Below are 22,935 nucleotides of genomic sequence, written 5' to 3' on the forward strand. Positions count from 1 at the left end.
GTCCAAGAGTCCACAAAAAAATTAGAGTTGTTAGGAATTTCCTTGCATGCTATTTCGGACACATCATTTCCACAGGCTATGCGATTATGTGGTATAGTAGGAGATCAATCAGTGGTGGTCCTAATTGATATAGGAAGCAATACAACTTCATCGATCTGAAGGTGGCAAGGAGAGCAAATCCAAAGTTTGGGATATTGTGAGGTAGTCTCATTCCATTTACAAGGTCAATCCTTTTTTGTACATTCACACTCACTACCCTTGACAAGATTTGACCTTGTATTAGGCGTGAATTGGCTCTATCAGTTGGGACCAGTTCTTTGGGATTTCACTAAACTTATTATGAAATTTATGTTGTAAGGGAAATCAGTTCAATTACAAGAATTTTGTCAACCGGATTTCACAAGAGAAGATTCTATCTCGGAAGAGTTGGGTGAGCATCAGAGGAAGTTTCTAGACCTTGTGGGCAAGGTCTTTTGAAGAGAGGGAGTATGTTATGATTTTAAAAACATTAGGAATTGGGCTTATGTCTAAAGGAGGATATGTAGGGAGGGGCAATTGTATTTAGTTCAGGGTTATGCATGTAATTTTTTATTTTAAGTGTTTATCAGGTAGGACTTGGTCATGGGCCACCATTAGAAACAAAGGCTTATGTGTTAGTGGATTAATTATTTGATAGCTGGTCAATTATTTGATTGAGATCGGTTAATCTGTTAAGTCAGTAGGCATGGGTTGAATTAGTCTATTTTCAACGTCTATAAGTATTGTAATGACCATCAATAAAAATCATCAGATTTTATCCAAAATATTGTTAAGTATTTGGAGTTCAGGCACCTAGAAGTGCCTAGCTATATTTACTTAACTACATATTACAATTATGCACATAACACTTATGGTGTTTTCAGTAAGAACACCACCAAATAGAGTGCGTGCGAGAGACAGACAGACAGACAGCGAACAAGACCCCGTAATGAGAGGAAACGGGGCAAGCAAGCGAACCTTGGTTGATCATTCGTCGCAATCATCATTTCAATAAAAACTGTACGAGTCCTGTTTAAGTATCCTATACAGTTCCACACCTCAAAAACAGACAAAGCCCAATCAAAGAACGCGTCGTAAAACTGAGAACAAAATAATGAAAGAAAACCCAAGAATCAAGAAATGGATTCTTGATCATTAATCTTCAAGGAAACTGGACCAAATAATTCATACAAGGCCTTCTGTTTTTATATCTTCCTATTTTGTAGAAACGACTACGTTTTATTACATTTATACAATCAAACGACTACGTTTTACCACTACAGCATATTAACATCCTCAAACCCTCGCTGCTCCCTGTTTCATTAACCAACACGCACCGTTTTGCCTTCAACTAATCTCTACTCCTCAATGCACCCTATCATTAAACTCAACGCACCGTTTCATATTTAAAATCGTTGCCTTCGTGAATTCCCCTTCCTTTTACTTCATTTCCACACAGCAGGTTCAAACGCTTAACAGGTCCTAGCCGATCCCTGAGGTTTCTAGGATGATATATACGATTCTGTCACAATCTTGTACCTCTACAGGAGTGGAATGGAGTCACTGTGGACATTGTTTTGGGATAATAAAGGGCAAGAGGTTTGGGCTCAGCCCCATTGGTTAATTGTAGACCCATGGTCCATTTACTTGCTTCTATCTGGCCTTTAGGCCTTTTGTTTGTGAACTTGGCCGTGTGTTTGGCCTTTTGTTATCAGGGATATTTCAGTGTGCTGGGCTTTGGCCCGTTAGTTATTAGAGGTCTGACTAGTATATGTAGTGGGGGTCTCTTTTTGTAATGGCATGAAAAATCTTAATCAGAAATATACTTTTATTTTCTCTCTCTTCTTCATCTTCTATGGAGGTTGCTCCCCTCGAAGGAGTCTGCTAACAAAAGAATTACAGCAAGTACTTGGGGTTTGTTACAAGTGGTATCTAGAGCCAGTCTTTCCTTGAATAGACTGCATCAATTCATGGAAATAGAAAGAATTATTTCATCCTTACTCAGCATCAGAGACCAAGTTGAACAATCACAACTACGTTTGGATGTGATTTTGCAGATAGTTAAAGATGTTGAGAACAATCTTGAAGATTTTCAGAACAACTTCAATGAAGAATTCTCAAATCTGGAAAGCCAACTCTATATTCTGCAAGAAGAAGAAAAATATACAGAAACGATCGAAGAAAATGAGGTATTCAACTCCACTCAACTTACTCTTTCTCATGCTTCCATAAATCCCATTAGAAACCAGAAATCATTCCCACCATTCTCTTATCTCCCCCTCCGAATCTCGTGTCCCTCTCTTCCTCTAAGAAATTATTTTCCCTTTTCTTCTTTTCATTCTGTCGTCCCTAGCACTAACTATACAGTGACCGTAAAAGAGGAAGACCTAGCCATCCGATGGAAATTTAACCCAGGTGGAATCGATTTTCTGTTTCTTGACTCCTCACCCTCACCACAAAACAACAACCATACTATGTTCCAACCCATAGATCTCTCTTACTCCCATTTCTCGGCATCTCTTCGAAGAGCAAATCCTCGAAAAAAGCAAGCTCCTACCCACACCTCACTAGTGATCGAATGGAAGCAAATTTATGAGGAATGCTTTCGACGGAGGTGGGAACAGAACACGGAACAAATGGAGGAGCTAAATCTAGGCAAGCTCGCTCAAGCTCTCAAGGGCCCGAGTTCTCTATACTCTTCTGTCTTCATCAATGGCACCGAGTTCTGCTCCAACCTCCTTCAAGATTGTCGCACTTGCTCCTCAGCAATTCATCTGGGCTCGCTCAAGCTCCTCAACAATTCATTTGATGAATTGCCTATAATAAAATGCTGCAGCACCTCAGCAATTCGTCGCCTAACGCAGAGGCTAAGGCCCCAGAAAACCATGGTCATGGTATCCTTGACTCAGCGTCTTCTCCTTCTTAGCAATTCATCACATACCGAGCCGTTGAGCTCAAGCCTTACCCTCGCCTACTTCGTCATCTTCGGTCTTGACCTTCCCTCCACGCTCAATCATGTCGACAGGGATGCAATTGCCAGTTGGGTTTTATCCCTTCGAGCTCTCCCAAAAAATCTTAGAGGTAAAAAGTATGTCGCTCCTCTTGTGCTTGATGTATTGTTGCTGAGAGGTGTGTTTGAGCCGTTTGATAGAGGAAAGATAAAAGAGATGGGGGGGAAATCACTTTCTGAACAAAACCTTAAATAATGTTTTTCACCTTTTTTATTTGGATTTTGACGTTAATGAGGACGGTGAAATACATGTTAATTTTGCTGATAGTGATGATGAAGATGAAGAACCTTGGTATGGTATGGATTTTTCTGGTATGGGTTTAGATTTACCCTTGGATCCAAACGAACCTACAGACTGTTTATGTAACCAAGTTAGCTACGGTGAGATGGTTGCTTGTGATAATCCCAATTGCAAAATAGAGTGGTTCCATTTTGGTTGTGTTGGTCTGAAAGAACAACTGAAAGGAAAATGGAGAACGTGGCTAGGGTTGCAAGTTTCAGTAAATACAAATCTTGCCCCTCAACTACTTGATGTTTTGCTAACTAAAGGTGCTTTTAAGCCCTTTGATAGAGGAAGAGAGCATATCTCTGTTTTTACCCTTTTCAATGTCAGATGCTATGTTGTATCTCCTCATCGGTGTATACCACTAAGTTTGACTGTCAAATATACTGATACTATCAATACCCACCCCTTTGCTAAGAATTTTAGGGTTGTACAGTTGCCTTGGGTCAACATGATCACAAGAAAAGCCCCAGTGCATAGGAGTGTGAGCTTCATCACTAAGGCCATATTGAGAAATATTACTGGTCTTACATATATGGAGCAGGTTGCATATATATCTGAGAATCATTTACTTGAGATTGTTGGATTTTTTATGTCTGCACCTGAGAACTTAAGATGTCTTGCTCTGGTAATAGCCATACTTGTTGCAGTGGTAGGAGACCAAGCCCGCATCACTGGAACATTGGGCTCCAAATTTGTCACTGTCCCTATTTTTTCAATTGTTGTGGAATGGCTTATTGCTTGGAAAAATATGAATATAAATAGGTACATGCTGAATAATAGCACAACTGGTGAGATTTTTATTAAGTACTTGGGCAAGGAACAAGAGGCATATCAAGGCAATACTCGAGATTATGTCAACTCGGCTGAACTAGAGGCTTGGGAGAAGTTTTCTTTGCTCAAGTGGGCTGCAAATGAACGTGGGTTTGTGATCAACAAATCTCAAGAAGATTTTCAGTTCAGCATGCCACAGTCAACACTAGAGATGACAATGTTGAAGATTATGTGACCAAGATGAAGCAGGCCATGGCGACAGTTATTACAGTACAGGAAAAAGTAAGAAGACCACGGAGGAAATGAAGAAGGGGTACAAGTTTCTCCATATGGTACAGGCCAACAACGAATATACGGTTGTGCAACTCAAAGAATTTGAAGGCAAGAAGCTTACCTCATCTACAAAGGAAAGGTTGACGCATAACCGCACCTTGTGGGCAAGGTGCTTTGAAGGGGTAGGATTTGTCACAATCTTGTACCTCTACAGGAGTGGAATGGAGTCACTGTGGACATTGTTTTGGGATAATAAAGGGCAAGAGGTTTGGGCTCAGCCCCATTGGTTAATTGTAGACCCATGATCCATTTACTTGCTTCTATCTGGCTTTTAGGCCTTTTGTTTGTGAACTTGGCCGTGTGTTTGGCCTTTTGTTATCAGGGATATTTCAGTGTGCTGGGCCTTGGCCCGTTAGTTATTAGAGGTCTGACTATTATATGTAGTGGAGGTCTCTTTTTGTAATGGCATAAAAATCTTAATCAGAAATATACTTTTATTTTCTCTCTCTTCTTCATCTTCTATGGAGGTTGCTCCCCTCGAAGGAGTCTGCTAACAAAAGAATTACAGTACTTGGGGTTTGTTACAGATTCCGGGATGGAAAATTCGGTGATAGAGACAATTGGTTTCGGTAACAAGTTGATCGGTTCCAGACAAAAAGAAAGCACCGGTAGTTGCAGAGAACCGTCGAATTGCCCGTCGGATTTTTTCTTTTTTTTTTTGGAATGCTGACATGCGATTACTTCATCCTTTTCACTTGTAGGGATTCTAAAATCCAGTTTTTGGGGTCCTGTAATCTTCTAGCTGAAAGACCCGACGATGATCCAAACAACGGTACATGGAAATATGGTTTCAGTCAGTGTCTAGCCAATTTAATTTGCTTTACCTTGGAATTGCGATAGCTTATTAGCACAGGTCTTGTATATAAATAAAGCCTTTTACAACATGACAACGATCAATCCCTCTACTCCCATGGGGTGCAAACAAAAGCTGACACTGCTACACATTTGAATGCGTCCAGGCTATTTTCATAAAGGTAATGTGATTCAGTCCTAAATTTATGTTTTTTTTCTTTTTGTTTGTTCTGTAGATGTTCTGTTTCTTTTATGTCTGCTGTGTGAATAAAAAGAGAAGCAAATAAAAATGAATGACACTTGGTGCTTGGTAATTAGGAGCAAGATCTTGTGCAATCCAACTAAAATTTGCAAAATGATTAATAGCCATACATACAAGAGGCTAAAACTTCTGAGATCATAGTTCAGAATCTGTTAAAAACTCAACCAACCAAACTTGATTATTTTGTACTCTTGGTCAACTTGGTGATACACTCATAATCTATAGGCTATAGATTATATTGCATACCTCATCTCAATCGTACTGGATGTATACTTCATTGAATTTCAAACACATAATCTTTAACCTCAGAATCCATGTTTAGCCAACACTGCAGTTTATTGGTTTTTTTTTTTTTTTTTTTTTTTTTTTTTTTTTTTTGAGTGATTGTGCAACAGCATCAATCCTGTTCTAGCATACTGGTTTGAGTCCTTGAGAGTGACACCAAGTCTGAAATGTTATAAGGCACATGCAAACACATCCCCCAGTAACTAGTAATAGTCAGAATAACCATTCTATTGTTTCCATGATGCAGCACATATGGAGGATAAGGAGAGATACATAAGTACATAATCAAAAGAGCAAACGTGGTCTTCAGTTTAATACATTAGAAAGGTGCTCAAAGTGGTGATTGAACAGAACCTAGCCTTATGGCCCTTATCGAGATTCCAATGCAGAGGGAAATTAAACCAATACATAAACCTACCTTACCAAAATTCAGAGGAACCCTAACTAATGGCTAGCTAGAAACATGTTCCCTTATTTTGTTGTCTGAGATTTGCCAGATATCCCACTAGATGACCTCAGAGTCTCGGATACTCCGATGTCATTCCATACTTTTCACATTTTACAGTTAATGAGACAGTACACAACAAAAACACCCATGATAAGAGAGTGATCAAAGTAGGGCTCCACAACCAGGGTCAAAACATCGTTGCCCAAATCAACTCCACCTGCTGATTTCTTTCTCTTCAACTGTCCATGAAAACAGGATATGTTAGTTCTATCACCTGAGCAATGAGCTCTCAGTTCTACAAGAATGAATGAATGAGAAAAGTTATAGAATAAATTCACCTCTGCAACGAGGCCCCCGAATTGATCTACTAGCTTGCACGCTGACTTGCAACTACTCCAGCTATGGATCTTATAATGGCGTGGCTGATTCTCATCTAACCCCACAATAACCTCGCATGGTGAGTCCCCTCTTGGAATCCTCAAGGTTTTCCTAACTTGGAAACCAGGTCTTTTCATTTCAATCTCTTTGTCTGTGGATCTGTAGCCCTCCCAAAACCTGAACAATTTGAATCTCTACAAAAACGCAAACTATGAACATAAGTAAGAGTCTCAAACTTGTCAAAATAATGCTATTCATTACCTTTTACCTTTCTTGGTACTGTGAAGAGGACCTTGCCCTTGGAATCCATAAGATTAACTTCATCTCTAAAGTTGCAATTGTAGTTATCAACACGATACACAAGTTGACCCTTCGCATCAAAGACAGTGCAACCTTTGCAACCAAGCACTAGAGACTTCATCCATATTGTATAAGTTTCTTGTTTGGAAGTGAAGTAGCAGGAGGCAGAGGGAATTACTACTTGGGGATGGACCTTTACAGTCATAAAGTTGGATTTACTCACCAACATCTATTGAGCATTTAGAAGTAAGCTATGTAGGAAGTTTAGTAGATATATATATATATAGAGCATAATTTTTTTCAACCGAGTAATGCTTTTTATATATTGGAATAATAATATGATCATTTGAAAGATTGGCATAGGAGAACTAGATAATCGTTGTTTAAGTTCTTGACTTGTTCTTTAGCAATAAAAAACACTCCTGAAAAAATAGCAATAAGTCATTATTTTAAAAAGCGCCCACTTTTCATATGTGGCTATGCAAGTGTACTTGAACCTTATCATTTAATGACTCTATATATGGAGCTTTCACTGTTACATTCTGGATATTTTAGTCAATTGATCTCCCACTTGGTGGTTTTATTATGGAGTTAACGTTGCGTACACAGTAAGTTTCATGTTCTTGATCCAGTACTGTAGAGACAGCCACTTCCTATGTATTTTGAACACAGTAAGTTTCATGTCATGCTTTGTATGATTAGATACCTGACAACGGTGGAATCCTTATCAAGAACTGCCATGTATCACTAGACAATATGAACAACATTCATGCACTGAATAGATGAGGCTTTCTTCAAGCAAAAATGTTGTGTAGCATGAGAAATCCGTCATTATTTTATGAACTTAATTTATATTTTGTAGAAAATATCGATTGTATTACATACCAATTGCCTAGTTTGGTGACACAGTCATATAATTAACATCTTGGATAGTGTCTAAATTTCTCACAAAACTCTAACCTTGCTGTCCCACACCAACCCAAAAAATAAAAATAAAAGCACTGGATTCCTCCTCCATGGCTGCCTAGTGGACATTAGACTAAGATGGGGGGGTATTGAGAAACCTTGTGGCTAGTATTCAATGACAAATGGCTAAAATATGACCAAACAGTGACTTGAGATCATATAGAATTTGGCCAGCATAGAAACAAGCATCCTGCAATAATTTTTTTGTGAAAGAATGTGCTTGTTTCTGTCTCTCTCAGCAGGCCTTTCTCTGGCGGCATTTAGTAATGAGTATTCCACTACCAGTTTTGTGGATGTGTTTTAGGTAAAATCAACGAGAAATCCTAGACCTCTTCTTTAATATATATTATTATCTCCCCATAGAATTCTGGTTATAAAGTTTCTTATTTTCCCTGTAGGCCTTTTTCTGGAGTTTGGATAATTATCAGCCACTCAAATTAAATAAGGAAAGTCGGTTAACTTATCTGATTAATTTATAATGTAAATTTTATTCTCCCTCTCTTATTCAAATCTATCTTAAAGAAATGATAAGATTTTAGGGAGTAGGTCATGCATTCCTGATGGTGTTGGTATTTTTTAATAAATATTAGTTGTAACGTTTGTTTATTCATGTCTAGTACTAATGGTGTTTTTTGAAATTCTTTTAAGCCATTAAGGTTAGGAGTTACCTTGGATTTATTGTTGACCATGATTGAGTATCTTTTAAAGTTGATCAGTTTTTTTAAAAAAATTAAAAATTATGGTTGATAACGTTGGTCAATGTGTAACCATGCTCTTAATTTCTTACTTTGCTTTCAACAGACTCTTTCAAACTCCAGATGGTTTTTATCTTTAATTGTTTTTTGTAATATGTATTAATGTTGGCTTCTCAATTATTTTGGTGTCGTGTCTTTTTATTCTTGTAAATGAACGTTTTGTGTTTGGTGTTAATCTGGAATATTATCTCGTTTGTTTTCACAGATGAAATGAGATGAATTGATAAGTTTTGTAAAAGTGAAGGAGTCGTCTTGTACGTGAGTGTCTATTTTTCAAACAAATAATAAAAACCGATTTTATGGCTTCTTGTACGTTTCTATCACAAATTACTCATAATTCCTTGCTGCTTTATTGAGGTTTTAATTTCTATATTTGAAAAAGATCAGCTAGAGGGTTTAACACGCATGGCTGTTTTCAAGAGTCTATTATTTTGGGTACAATATAGAGGAGTTTGAATATAGAAAACAAAAAAAACAAAACAAAACAAAAGAAGTGTGTATATATTTTTGAGAGATTTTCTAGACAATAGAGATGTTCTTTCAGTGGAGCTTTGGGCTTAACTACTTGTGCAGAGAATATTTGAGCTATACGACGATCAGTTGGGTTATTGTATCTTGGAGGAGACAAATCAAAAGGAGTTTTGTTGTACCGGTTCATTTAAAAAATTTTGTATATCGCAGAAAGCTTGAATCTTTTTAAAGAGAACGAAATTTTCGTACCTCAATCCAAACTAGTTTCGTCTTAATTTTAATTTCATTATAATTATAATTTTATTATTGTTTATTTAACCAACACTAGTTCCCCCATCTTTATTGCATTGGATGTGAAAACATGACATGACATTCAAATTTGAGTACGGAGAAGAGATTATGGGGTCTGTAGCCTTTGTCCAAAATATCGCATCTTATTTCATTATTATAATTTTTTTAAATTTTCACACAAAAAATGATAAACAATTTAATTTTTTTCAAATCTCAATTCAGGTTTTTTAAATCTTAAAATAATAATAATATTACAAAATGATATTTTAAACTTTTATCTAAAATTAAAAATTCTTATCTCACTATCCAAGCATATCCTAAATGACATGAATATGTCTCCCAAACGCCAACTGATTTTACGTAGATTAGCAACACATGATCCGATAAAAATTGTATAAAGTTGTTTGTACCAATATTTCTTTTAATATGCCAAAGCTATTTTTCCCTGATACAACTATTTATGCTATATAATTTGACGGAGCATAATTAGAATTTAACAACTAGTTAGTAATGTCGTCTACTTCAACAGTTCGGGAGCTTGTTTCCAAGAAAGATTATTAGGTACTCCCGAATTTTGGATAACATGGTACTTTCATCCTATTACCACAGTCATATAATTAAATTGCTTGCATAAGCACTAATTTTAATTGACACGACATCTTATGATAGGATGAGAGTACTTTCTACCTATACTTTGGAATTATCTAATAATCACTCTGTTTCTAATCCATTCAATGAGCACAACACTATTTCTTACAATTGCTTTGTCTTCCCAACCTTCTCTCATCGGTAGAGCAATAAGTTTGTTTCAACGGAGTCTCCTTTTCTTTTTTAACAAGAAAGCAATGAAGATTGCTAAGTTAGATTTAAAATCCACTAAACATATGTCTATAAAATTATATTATTTAAAAAAATAGTTTAAACTTGTTTGCAAATTTAAAATCATAATTTAAGAAAAAATTCAACCTCAAAAATTTTTGTGACCCTTATCAACCTATACTTAATGAGTAGTGCTACAGAACAGCCACTGTAATTGTGCACATATTGTACACACTACGTGGCTGCTTCTAGTCCTTTTGTTATTTTTTTTTTCTTTTTTTTTTTTTTTTTTGGTGAACTCACCAAACGGCTTCTCTCTTTCAGCTCTTTCTCTCTCTCCTCGACTCTCTCTCTCATCACAGTTCTCTCTCTCATCGTATCTCTCTCATCTCCGCTCTCTCACTCATCTCGAGCTCTCTCAGTCATCTCAGTCTCTCTCTCATCAGATCGACTCTCTCTCTTATCTCCGCTCTCTCTCTCATCTCGAGCTCTCTCACTCATCTCGGTCTCTCTCTCATCAGATCGACTCTCTCTCTCATCTCGAGCTCTCTCTCGTCAGATAGACTCTCTCTCATCTCTGCTCTCTCTCACACTCGAGCTCTCTCTCACACTCGAGCTCTCTCTCTCACATCTCGAGCTCTCTCTCTCATCATCACTCTCTCTCTCTCTCAAAAGGAAATGAATTCAAAACGTAAAGGATCCGCAGACGTAGTCAGTCACTCAACGAAACGCACCGTTTCGGACACATCAGGTGAGCACTGGATGCAGCTGCACAGTGGCTACTTTCAAGATTTATTCATACTTAATTAGTGTAATGATTTAAGGAGGATTTAGGTCATATCTAGATCTATATTCCAAAAGTACTAATCAAAATTATAAGAAAAACTCTATAGACAATCGGCCATGGGAATCGCGGAGAAACCGCGTCCCATGTGGCAAAATGTAAACGATACCTCTCTCTCTCTCTCTCTCTCTCTCTCTCTCTCTCTCTCTCTCTCTCTCTCTCTCTCTCTCTCTCTCTCTCTCTCTCTCTCTCTCTCTCTCTCCACATTTTCCTTGCATTTCAGAATTCCCTTGCACCTTCCCACTCGAAATCCCTTTTTCCCTCATTTCTAGAGCTCCCTTCCATCTTCCCTCTTCGTCTTCCACCTTCCCCACACAAAACCTATGATGGAGGACTTTCGAAGCCTTTCTTTCTCTCTCTCTCTCTCGTAAATAATTTATTCTTTTTATGATAAATTCTGTGTGCATGTCAAAACGGTTGTATAAGTAGAGTCACAGAGGGAAAGCTAGTCAGATGAATGAAAAAGTGAGCCAAGAATTCTGAGGAAAAAAAGTAGAGGATGAATTATCGTACCCATCTTGAATCGGAGTACTCTGAGTTTGTTGAAGTTGATCCAACTGGTAGATATGGCAGAGTACACCCTCTCTTTCTCTCTCTCTCCACTTTGAGTCTAATATTTTTTGGCTCCTTTGTTTGTTGCAGTACAATGAAATCCTCGACAAAAGATCTTCAAAGACAGTGTATGAATTTTAAATCCTTATTTATGTTTAAGTTTCATGAACACCAATTCCAAATTTTCCTTCAAATTGAACCTTTTTTGGTCATTCACCTTACTTGTTGCATACCCATCTCAGGTTTTTTCAAAATTTGAGCTCTTTTGGGCCTTTCTACTTGTTGTTGTGAATGGGTATATGATATATTTGTCAGTTTTTGGTGTTTCATCATTGCAATTACAAGGCATTTGATGAGTATGAAGGCATTGAAGTTGCCTGGAACCAGGTTAAGCTTTATGATTTCTTGCAAAGCCCTGAAGATCTTGAAAGACTATTGTGAGATTCATCTCCTTAAGACACTGAAGCACCCGAACATTATGAAATTTTACACTTCTTGGGTTGATACTACAAATAGGAACATCAACTTTGTTATAGAAATGTTCACTTATGGGACTCTGAGGTGGTAAGCATTTTTTTTTTTTTTTGGAATCTTAGTGTTTGACTCGTCTATTTGCTTGTTGAATTCCAAACCCGAAGATGACAATGACGGCGATCTCTTCTTTCTTCCAGACCCAAAATCGCAGATTTTTTCTTCCAAACCCAGACACAATCTCTTCTTTCTTCTGAAATATGAATTTTCCCTCTTCCTATTTTCGTCTGAGTTATGTTTTCACCTTCTTCTTTTTTTAATATATTAGCTGACGTGGCCAGCCGATTTCCCCACGGTTTTGCACCTCGGTTGCCTGTAGCAATTTTGAAATTATAATTGGAACCTCTTTGAATCATTATAAAATGATGGAGTTTCTCTCTTCCAAGTAATATGAGATCTCTCAATCACTATCTTTTATACTCAATTTGGAATATAACCATCTCCACTTCTTAAATCTTCAAGATCCTCGTCAGATCATTTTATTATAGATGACATATACTCAAATCCAACACTTCTGATGAGGTTTGGCTTTCCTATCATTTGTAACGGCTCGAGTCCAACACTTTTGGTTTAAAACTGAGATGAAGACGATGAAGAGTACTATGGTGACCATAACACATGCACCAAAAAGAGACTTTTAAATTGGAATTTTTTCTTTTTTATGCTTTAAATTGGGATATAATGCGTGCTTTTGATACCTGTAATTAAAGTTATGCTCAAGATATTATCATATATTATACGCACTAATGCTCAAATTCTGTCTTATCATTCCTGCATAAATTATGTATTTTTATTTTTCTCAAGATATTCCAATGCCATTAGATCCATCATATCTCCCTGTATCAGCTGGATTATTAGTAGAGATCATTTTCATGAGCGTTGATGAATGAAAGGTCATGGCATGGATGTTAGTATGGAGGAGTAAAATGCCAAGAGGATAAGACTTCTTCCTTAATCCCATATAGATTTCCTATCACTAGGTTCCATTGTAGAGTTACTGATACCGAGTTAGGGTTAGGCAATGACTTGATCAATCTTGAATGAATGAATACGCCTATGAAACCCCCAAAAAGATATACATAAGTGCACGAAATAACAAAAACTAAAATCACACAAATGGTAGACAAAACAGCACCCAAAACGATTTTAGGTGGTTTAAAAACAAAAAAAAAAAAAAAACAAAATCAATGAAGGGACATATGGAACTGGCCAAGAAGAGTGTGTATATTAGCCAATATCGCCAAGCTATTGCTGGTGTACTCCCTGGCCTTCTGCATCTTCGTCTTCACCGCTTGGAGAGCCGTTGACTCCATCTCCTCCAACCCATCTAAGCACGTCTCCTGGTCCGTCATCGCAGCGCTTATCCACGTTTTTAGGTCTCCGATCTTGGCCTCCGTCAACACCTTCTCTCCTGGGCCCACATCCATCGCCACCAATGAGTCATTGAGTTGACCCATCGCTTCCTCTATCTGGCTTCGACAGTCGCGCAAAGCAGCCTCGTTCGAATTCGAGATCGTGGGTTTGAAGTTCGAGAGTTCGGCGATGGAGACTCGGAGGGAGAGCTTGAAAATGGCCTCTGGGTCGGCTGGTTCTGGGGAGGGGGGGTTGGGATTGAGGTTGAGGGAGGATATGCTGGAGAAGCAAGATTCCGGGTAGCGAGTCACCTCGCACACGACCCTGATTGACGAGAGTGGTGGGAACTCGGGCGGCTCGGTTTCTGTGTGGTGGATCAGGGCTCCGAGCCATACGCCGATGGTCAGCGTCAAGAGGAGGATGGCTAAGATGGAGAATGTGAAGATGAGTGGCTTTCTGGAGGGGGTGGTGGTGTTCCGGTGTTGGGATGATTGATCTTCGAGGTCGTTTACTTTTCCATAACCTTTGAAGATGTTGACAGAATCCATGTTTGCTTTCTTCCTCAGTTTTGGCGTTTGCTATGGATGCTTGAAGAGGGCTGAAGCGTGTTTGTGGAATAGACGACTTTTAGGGAGTGTTTTGAGTGGATGAGAAGGAAAGGATGAAGGGCATGAAATGAAATATATTATTGTTTATATACCAAACAACAATCAAATATAGAATTGGGTATACGACTGAGTTTTGAGTTTATTGGTATTTTTTCTGTGCTGGTCATGGATTGCAACAAATACATGGGACTTTCCCAGGAAAGTCACGGATTTAAGTGACGTAATTCAACAGTTAAAGACGAAAGAAGAAAAAGAAGAAGTTCCTTGTACGCCCACCAACACAACCCCCATACAGACCGGCCAAGGCCATACGCATGCAACAGAAGTTCGAGGGGGTGGCCCGGTGGGGGGAATAAAAGAACCATCGAAATTAACTACAATCAGGAAAAGATAAATTACATTACAGATAATATATGAGAACAGTAGACCAAAATACTAGGCTAGTTCCAACTTGATTTGTAAACCACTAACATGGCCAAGAAGCACATCCCACAAAGAAATAACTAGCATAAAGGCCAGTCAATGTCAGCAACCTACAATAATTCTCGATAATGGAAACACAAATTGTACACAAATATCAACCAGCCAGTTCTATTCTTCATTTAAAACGATGTTAAACAGTGCAACCAAAATATTGAAAGTTCAACATAAGTTGAGACCCCAGCCCCACTAGCATGCAACGTCCCAAAATCCATGGCTCATTCCTCGTCCTCCTCATCTGCATCTCCGCCAGCAGCCTTCTTAGCAGCGCTCTTTTGGTTCCTTCGCTTCACTCTTCCAGGTCGTCCACCACCAAATGGACTGGTAAGTGAGAAATCAATGTGCTTCTGTGAATCAACCCTCACCATGAATGATGGGATGTTTACAACCTGTCTCCCAACCCTGCCCAACCAAAAGACATTCAGCATTTTACGAACAAAAGGCCCTTTATGCTCACAAGTATAGAAGCCAAAATCATTTAAAGTGGGAGTTCAAAGTTCAAACGTTTGTTGAGGGAAACAAACAAAACAATTTCCGTGACTACACCAAAGATCGTTTTTTCCTTTGTTTTATGGGAGACATTATTCATTAAACGCGGGGGCAAAATATTTTACACTTTTGGAACACCAGTAACCATGGTAATTGCTTGCTAGCTGGGTTCAGTTTTTAAGAAGGCTAATTAAACCCCATCAGGGATCAGCCTAGTGTTTTACGGGCAAACTTGCGGTTAACTGTAGACTCAGGTTTTCTGGGTTTGATTCTGCACTAAGAGTTCTCACGGATTATCTGATATACAAATTCGATTGGTGGAACTTGTATGCCAGATAAAGAAGAAGAATACACGAGACAACCTAGTTTCATTCACTTATTTTCTCAATGTCTTCTGATTGAAGGCAGATCCCTGAAGAAAGTTACACAACACTACGTAGAAAAAACAGTAATATCAACAAAATGGTAGTACAAGGATTTTAGGAGCCTATTTCTGAGAATACTAATCCATGGGAGTGTACTTACAACAACAAAGAGCTTATATTAATCAAACTAGCAGTAATAACACTCTAAAGACATTCGAATAAAACCCAAGATTCTCAATTGGAGTCTTATACTCCCATGAAAAACACGTGCACTTGCAAACACATAGATTGCGGTGTGCCCAGGTACAATATTCCTAGGAATTTCTTGTAATTCATCAACACACCGCACTACCCTAACACTGTAACCTAGAACATTATCACATCTTTTTTTCTTTTATTGGCACAAGGTGTTCGAGATTAAAGTCCCGACTAATCCCGGAGATGCACAGACCCTCAACAAAGAATTTCCTACAAGTGCGCCTCTGGTAATTCAAGGGGATGTTCCCGAGTCCGATGTCCCCAAGAAATTGTTTGCATTCAAGAGAATTCAAACCTTATACCTAGAAGGAGCATACCACCAAGACCAAGGCTTTTACCACTTGCGCCAACCCCTTGGGGTTAACATCACATCTTTTTTTATCAGTAACACCATCACATCTATTTGTTTCACATGCACTAAATAGCCATCACCATTGAATGAATCTACTGTTAACACCGCCACTACCTACATAATTCCCCCAGGTTCCGGATAGAAATACCACATTCATATGAAGCACAAAAACACTAATAATAGAGGTCATGTTTCATCTTTCAAGGACTTCCTTCCATGAATACATCCTTATCAACTACAGCTCTTACATTTCAACCATACAAGGGAAACCAGGCTTTGAGAATCAACCACCAAATCTAGCTGCAACCTACTTTCAGAGCTACACAGAAAATTTTTATGATGAGGAAGACCGTGCATACGCAACAAGTCTTTTACCCGGTTAAAATCTACACAGAAATATTGAAGCAGTTACTCTATATGTTGATATTATATATGTCACACAGACAAGATGGTTTTACCTTATATGCTTCTGCCTGATGAGCACTCGAGCATGGTGGATAGACTTTGCCATGCCCGACTTGAAGACAAGTGTCTGAAGGCGGCGCTCAAGAAAGTTCTCGACAGTCAGGGCCAAGACATAATCAAGCTTGTTCTGACTCTCATCCAAAAGCCCATAACGGTTCATCCTCCGGAGAAGAGCTTCACCCTCAAAGATCCTCCGTGGATTCTTCTCATCAAGGGTCAGAAGCATCCTTGCATTGTTACGAATACGGCTCAGAGCATACTGAACCCTCCACAGCTCTCTCTTGCATCGCAGCCCATACTCTCCCACAAGCTTCAACTCAGCATCCAAACGCTCCTTCTCATATGGACGGCGGGGCTTCTTAAAGGTCTTCCCATCTATATATCACCCAGAGTTTATAATAACGTAATTATAGAGTAAAAAAATAATCTGTAATCTTTAATAGACGTCCCAACATGATCTGTTAACTTTGTTGTGGATATGAGGAAACTCTAGAATAAGATATATTAGAAGTATCTCTGTGTTTGGATGCTAAGAAACTGACGATGGGAAAAGGTCAAATCTCAACATGCTCTGCTCTTGTGGGTGTATCCAATACAATAAGCAAAAAAGCTTACTCAACTAATCTCGGTGTTTGCAATTTGTAAGCTTCCCACAATTGTTAGAAACAATTAAATTGCTCGTTTTCTCATAAAGCAAACAAAAGAAAAAATGCAAGGCATTCAAAATGAATTTTAACATTAGATCTCAAGCTTCCTTGACAGCGAAACATAGCCAATTATCCAAAATCAAAAACTTCCATCCGGTACTTTAAACACCAGATCACAACCCCCCCAACTGAAAAAGTGTGCCTGCAGCAATGATTTCATCAAATTAAGCATAAGATCTGAGGTCCCACCTTAAATGCCTTTCCTCAATTTTTCAGCGACCAGAGAAAAATTTCAAAAACAAAAACAGCTTCATCAACACCAAAGATCAGACGTTAAATGAGTAAGAAACAATTGTGACATATTTTTTTATGGGTAACAAGTGTGATATATTTTTTTTTTGATCGGTAACAAGTGTGATATATATAGTGCACGATGAAAGAACGCGACGTTTCAAGAGCAAAAGAGATGAGCTTCGAAGTGGCAAAAATGGCTTACAGTTGCGGTAGAACGAGACGTGCACCATGGCTCTCTCTTGCTCGCTCCCTGTCTCGCTCTCTCTTCAGCAGCTACGAAAAATTAAAAGGAGGTTCCGTGCCCTTATAAGGAAACCCTAAACCCTAATCCTGAAATCACAAATGAATACCCGTGGGCCAACGTAGTGGTTCTGCTTTGTTGGGTCAGCCCATGTGAGACTCACGATTCATGTAAGCCCAACTTAAGATGAAGCTTCTTTTTTTTTTTTTACTTTGGAATTTAAATTTACTGTATAAACGAACATTATTATACATCAAGTAGAGGCGGCAATATATGACACGATCCGTAAATTTGACCCGAACAATATATAAAATATGAGAAATGATATTTAAAGTCGTAGAGTGCGTAAGGGCCGCTCAATCCCTTTAAAAAAAGTGAGTAAATACAGAACACATGAAAAAAAATTAATTTTTTAATAGTAGACCCTACTCTTTTTCAAAATGATTTTTCTGCACTTGCACACCCCACGACTGTATGTAGCATTACTCTCAATATCTCAAAATATTAAACTCTTTTTGTCAATATGTGATTTTATTTTATGAAAATATTAATTTTCTTATATATTATTAGTTTAGATGTTGATAATAAAATATCTTATCATGAATCCAATTGTCATTGTGAATGATTTATATAGTTATCATTATATTATATATGAAATTATATTAATTAGGTTAAAAAATAAATATATAGGTAAGCTAAACCCATTTATATGAAATAGATTTAAACATGTTAAATGGATTGTACAGGTTAACCTAATAAAAGCTAATTATTAAGTGGGTTAAGCGGATTGTGTTGTATCACCCATTATTTATATGGGTCATGTTAGGATTTTAGGGTCTAATATGATTAATTATTGATCCATATAATTTAATACTCATTATTTGACACGACACAAACCTAACCCGCGAATAGAGATTGCTGCCCCTAACATCAAGTTATCTTTTATGAGGCTCTTTTTGCGAATTGGATAAAATATATAACTATAAATATAGACCAAGGTAGTTATGCATACGATGGGGGTATTGGATATTGTTGAGTTATTTTTCTCAAAGAGAACAATATTCTATAATTTTTTATAGAGTAATGTTAAATATATTCATAGAGTGTGCAAGTGATGTGCACTCTATATGAAAAAGAGTGAGATATACCATTAAAAAAAAATCTTTTATGTGGGTATTATATTTATCCACATTTTTCAATGGGAGTGTGAGTCCTTGTACACTCTATGACTATATCTAACATTTTTCTTTTATATATAAGAAAATCTCCACTTATGTGGATGAATATCATGGTATTATTTTGATTATTAAAATCTAGATATATATCTTAGATATTATTTTGAAACTAATAACATGTATATAGATATATAAAATAATATATTTATTTACTCTATAAATCTTAATATATGAAATTAATTATCTTCATTTTTATATATATAAAAAATGCCACGGCAGAAATCGGGTTCAAGGAGTGCTCGAAAACTCTGAGCATAAAGGCCCAAGAAAGTCCGAGCATGCTTGCTCGGAAGATGCCAAGCATGAAAAGACTAAGCATTTTGGCACAAAAGAGTCCGAGCATACTTGCTTGGAAGCACCAAGCATACTCACTAAAAATCTCTAGCAACTTTCTCTTAAAAAAATAAATATTTTTAGTGACTAAGGAATGTAGATTTTTTTTTTTTTTTTTTTTTGGGAGGGAGCATGCGAAACAAATGAGTCTAAAGGAAATAATAAAAAAAAAGTAGCGCCGATATCCTCCCTAAGCCTAGGGTGACAAAATAGACACTAGAAAGCATTCACATCCAGTTTCATAAAAGTGAATTTTTCCTAATTTATAGGGTTTGTATTTGGGAAAAACTCCAAATACAGCCTCCATCTTGTTCCCCATTTTAAGATTAACTATCGGAGATGCTACAGTGGTTCCCGTAGCATCTCAATCCTAAACTATTTAGTTTCAACCCGTGCCAATCGTCTCTCTCTCTCTCTCACACACATATATTCACTGTCAATACTATTCACGATTCCATATTTATCATCTTGCATGCTTCAGTTTATCCCTCGATGTCGTGGTTTATCTATTGTTGGGTTAGGGTTTACTCCTTCGAAATGCTTGTGATTTGGGTCTGATTTTAGCCATATGCATGCTTCATTGTTTATCCCTTCATGCCGTGGGTTATCTGTAATTATTCCCTTTGATTACCGTGTGATTTATCATAGATGTCCATTGCTATTGATAGTGTTGGTTCTGATTTTACTCCTTCAAATTTAAAGTTTTTTGGGTCTGATTTTACCCATTTGCATACTTCATTGTTTATCCCAAATGTCGTGGTTAATCTATGATTTCCCCCTTTGATTACTATGTGATTTGGGTATGATTTTACCCATTCGAAATGCTTCTTTACCCATTTGCATGATTCATTGGGTCTAAATTTGCTATCATTTTCTCTGTGATGTGCATTCTTTGGGATAATATTGCTACAATTTCTCTGTGATGTGCATTTTTTAGGTCTAAACTTGCTACCATTTCTCTGTAATGTGCATTCTTTGGGTCTAAGCTTGCAGCCATTTTCTCTGTGATGTGCATTCTTTGTGTAACTATTGCTCAGTTTGGACAAAATCTCATGTTCAGTTTTCTCCAACAAATACTTGCCATTTTAACTGTTATTTAGAGATTTGTATTTCAATTCTTTTGCATGCTTTGATTTTGCTCTCCTAGTTTGTACTTTTGGTAATGTCTAGTGTGATTTTGGTAATGTCTAGATGATGACAAAACCATCATCATTCGGCAGCATTTGGTGATTTTGCATTTCAGATTTTGCATATGTTATTTACTTCTACCTTCCTCCATTGCAGCTTTTGGTATTTAGGCTTATTGAGTGGGGTTGCATGTCTAGTGTAAGGCTATGATGAGTGGGGTTAATTCACAAGTGTTTAGGCATGGGGCGCCATTGATATGGCTGGGTAATCTGAACCCGGATGGCCACCAAGTGAATTGTGATAGTTTTCACAAAAGGCAACCGGGGTTCACGATTTTGTAGCCATTCATGCAAGGATCCTGTTTTACGCATGCTGTTAATTAAAAATAACATTTCTGAGCTCTAAATATTGCACACATGCTTTAGGGAATCGGATGCGAATGCTCTTATTCATTTATCACATTCTCTTTTAATACATATATTCTTGTTTCATTTTTGTTTTGATCAAGCCTTGTGATATTTGCATGCTGATATCCTATTGTTTGGATTTTGGAAATTCATATTGCTGATTTGTATGGTCTTATTCGTTTGAATGCTACCCAGTTGTTTGGATTTTGTAAATTATAATTCTTGTGTAACTGCTGTTCAACTTAGTAAAAATATAACAGTTTTTTCTTGCGACATTGTTGAGCTTGGATTTTCCTTCTCTAACCCCTTGGTTGTGATGATTACAAATCATCATGGGGACACAGGATATTTGGCACACACCTCCAAGGCATGGTAATCCGGACAGCTAATAAGTAGTAGCAACCGTTTGTTGCAGACATTAGAGGGAGGGTGCCCAATTTCCTATATGTTACCATAGGCCTCCTGAGCAACCTAGCAAAATCACATACTAATATTGTTCTAAAGTGTGTAACATCTTTACCAACTATTGTGTGCCTACATTTTCTTAAGGATGGATTCACAAGACTATGAAAATATATTCTTCACCAACCTCCTCACTCAAGAGCCTCAAATTGACCACATTTACGATGATCAACGTCAACAATCACCTGTGATTTTGGATGACTCTCCACCCCCACCCCAAATAGCGTCTTTGTCACAAAGAAAATAAACCAGGGGTGTGAACTTCACCCTCGAAGAAGACAAGTTACTTGTATCAGCATGGTTGAATAGTAGTGTTGATGTCATCCAGGGAACGAACCAAAAACACGCCCAGCTTTGGAAAAAAATTAGTCAATACTTCAATGAGTATAAAGAAACTATAAATGAGTGGAGTGTTGGGTTCTTAATACATCGGTGATCGGCCATTCAAAAGGCGACGAACAAATTTTGTACTAAACTCACCCAAGTTAAGGGTTGAATAAAAGTGGCATGACTAAGCAAGACAAGGTATAAGCATCCACTTGGTTATTCTACTCTAATTTTGCATCCATTTTTATGCGTTATGTTTCCTTTATTTGCTGGATGGTTAATTTTAATACCCTTTTTTTTTTTTTTCTTGAATTGGAAGTTTGACAAAACGTAGATCATATACCAATCTTTGAAGAAAACCTTGTTTCAGTTTAAGCATTGTTTACACCTGTTGAAAGACCAACCGAAGTGGATTCAATGTTGCACAAAGGATAGGACAAAGCGAGGGTCGACAATGTCCCTGACCCCGACGCGTACCTCAACAGTTGCATCTGATTCAGTTGGTTGTACGGAGGTAGAGAATATTGTGGACAATGATGTAATTGAATTGGAGAGGCCAATGGGAAGGGAAGTTGAGAAAGAAAAATCTAAGGACCAAGGCAGACCATCAAATGAGCTTGTGGACCTGAACAAGCTCAAGTATACTCTTCTTGAGGAGTTACGTGCTCAAGAGAAAGAGTTTTTCCAGCTCAAGACCGAGAAGATGGCATATGATCGAGAAAGAGAGAGAAATAAAAATAGACAAGAGGACGAGAGACTAAGGTTAGAGGTGGAGAAAGTGGAAATCGTCCGAAGGAAAATTGAAGAGAGAGCAGTGGGAGAGAGATGAGCAAATAATGTTGCTTGATTTGAATTTGTGGTCTGGAGTTTAGCGGGTATATTTCTAGCAACTTCAAAGCGAGATATTGGCCAATTGCAATGCATCAGAAAATTGATTGGATTTTTTTATGTAACTTATTTATTATTTAGTAGGTGGACATTTTTATAATTTGCTTGGCATTGAATTGGGTGTTGAGACTGATGCTTAGGGTTATTGTTAAATATTTGTCATGTTTATTGTATTTTATACTTTGTACGTTATCAAGTATTTAATGACGCAACTTAAAGATGTGGTCGTTGAACTTTGTTTAACATATATATATGTTGCTTGATTATTTTCGGCATTACAAATGTTTAAACTATTACAAGTAACGAAAGTATTACAGTAATAATCAGCATGTTCTTGAAGAAAATATGTTTTTTGGAATGGAAATTGAAGAAACAGAAAAGCATAGTCGCTACTAATGAGAAGAGAAAAAATCCAATAGAAAATTATCTTCTATTGTTAGGAATAAAGTTGTTTTTTTATGTTCAATTAAATCTGCTTGTAGTTGATGATG

At 37.5% G+C, this 22,935-nt stretch overlaps 3 protein-coding genes and 1 long non-coding RNA gene across 7 annotated transcripts; 1 reads left to right on the forward strand and 3 right to left on the reverse strand.

The window, feature by feature from the left end:
• The first annotated feature begins 4,845 nt into the window (after nucleotides 1-4,845).
• Nucleotides 4,846-9,171, forward strand: LOC108995479. Of its 3 annotated transcripts, XR_001996865.2 has the most exons (4): nucleotides 4,846-5,026; nucleotides 5,120-5,392; nucleotides 8,089-8,153; nucleotides 8,248-9,171. It is a non-coding gene; the product is annotated as an uncharacterized LOC108995479 (long non-coding RNA). The 3 variants fall into 3 exon arrangements; XR_004800890.1 differs by having other exon boundaries at nucleotides 8,089-9,171; XR_001996864.2 differs by lacking the exons at nucleotides 8,089-8,153; nucleotides 8,248-9,171 and adding an exon at nucleotides 6,005-6,110.
• On the reverse strand, nucleotides 5,977-7,721 carry LOC108995477 (protein LURP-one-related 11-like). Of its 2 annotated transcripts, XM_018971055.2 has the most exons (3): nucleotides 6,852-7,718; nucleotides 6,544-6,777; nucleotides 5,977-6,444 (listed from the first exon to the last, which is right to left on the reverse strand). In XM_018971055.2, exons 1-3 carry the CDS (start codon nucleotides 7,110-7,112, stop codon nucleotides 6,310-6,312), a joined length of 630 nt encoding a protein of 209 aa, XP_018826600.1. In that variant the 5' UTR covers nucleotides 7,113-7,718; the 3' UTR covers nucleotides 5,977-6,309. The 2 variants fall into 2 exon arrangements, with proteins under 2 accessions (XP_018826600.1, XP_018826599.1); XM_018971054.2 differs by having other exon boundaries at nucleotides 5,977-6,777; nucleotides 6,852-7,721.
• Nucleotides 9,172-13,138: 3,967 nt separating the features above from the next.
• On the reverse strand, nucleotides 13,139-14,180 carry LOC108995452 (pectinesterase 1). The gene has a single exon (XM_018971026.2). It carries the CDS (start codon nucleotides 14,011-14,013, stop codon nucleotides 13,297-13,299), a length of 717 nt encoding a protein of 238 aa, XP_018826571.2. The 5' UTR covers nucleotides 14,014-14,180; the 3' UTR covers nucleotides 13,139-13,296.
• A 275-nt stretch (nucleotides 14,181-14,455) lies between these two features.
• On the reverse strand, nucleotides 14,456-17,763 carry LOC108995453 (40S ribosomal protein S9-2-like). The gene is made up of 3 exons (XM_018971027.2): nucleotides 17,626-17,763; nucleotides 16,476-16,857; nucleotides 14,456-14,955 (listed from the first exon to the last, which is right to left on the reverse strand). Exons 1-3 carry the CDS (start codon nucleotides 17,651-17,653, stop codon nucleotides 14,772-14,774), a joined length of 594 nt encoding a protein of 197 aa, XP_018826572.1. The 5' UTR covers nucleotides 17,654-17,763; the 3' UTR covers nucleotides 14,456-14,771.
• Between the last annotated feature and the right edge of the window lie 5,172 nt (nucleotides 17,764-22,935).

Source organism: Juglans regia, chromosome 2 (assembly GCF_001411555.2).
Source record: "Juglans regia cultivar Chandler chromosome 2, Walnut 2.0, whole genome shotgun sequence".
NCBI lineage: Eukaryota > Viridiplantae > Streptophyta > Magnoliopsida > Fagales > Juglandaceae > Juglans > Juglans regia.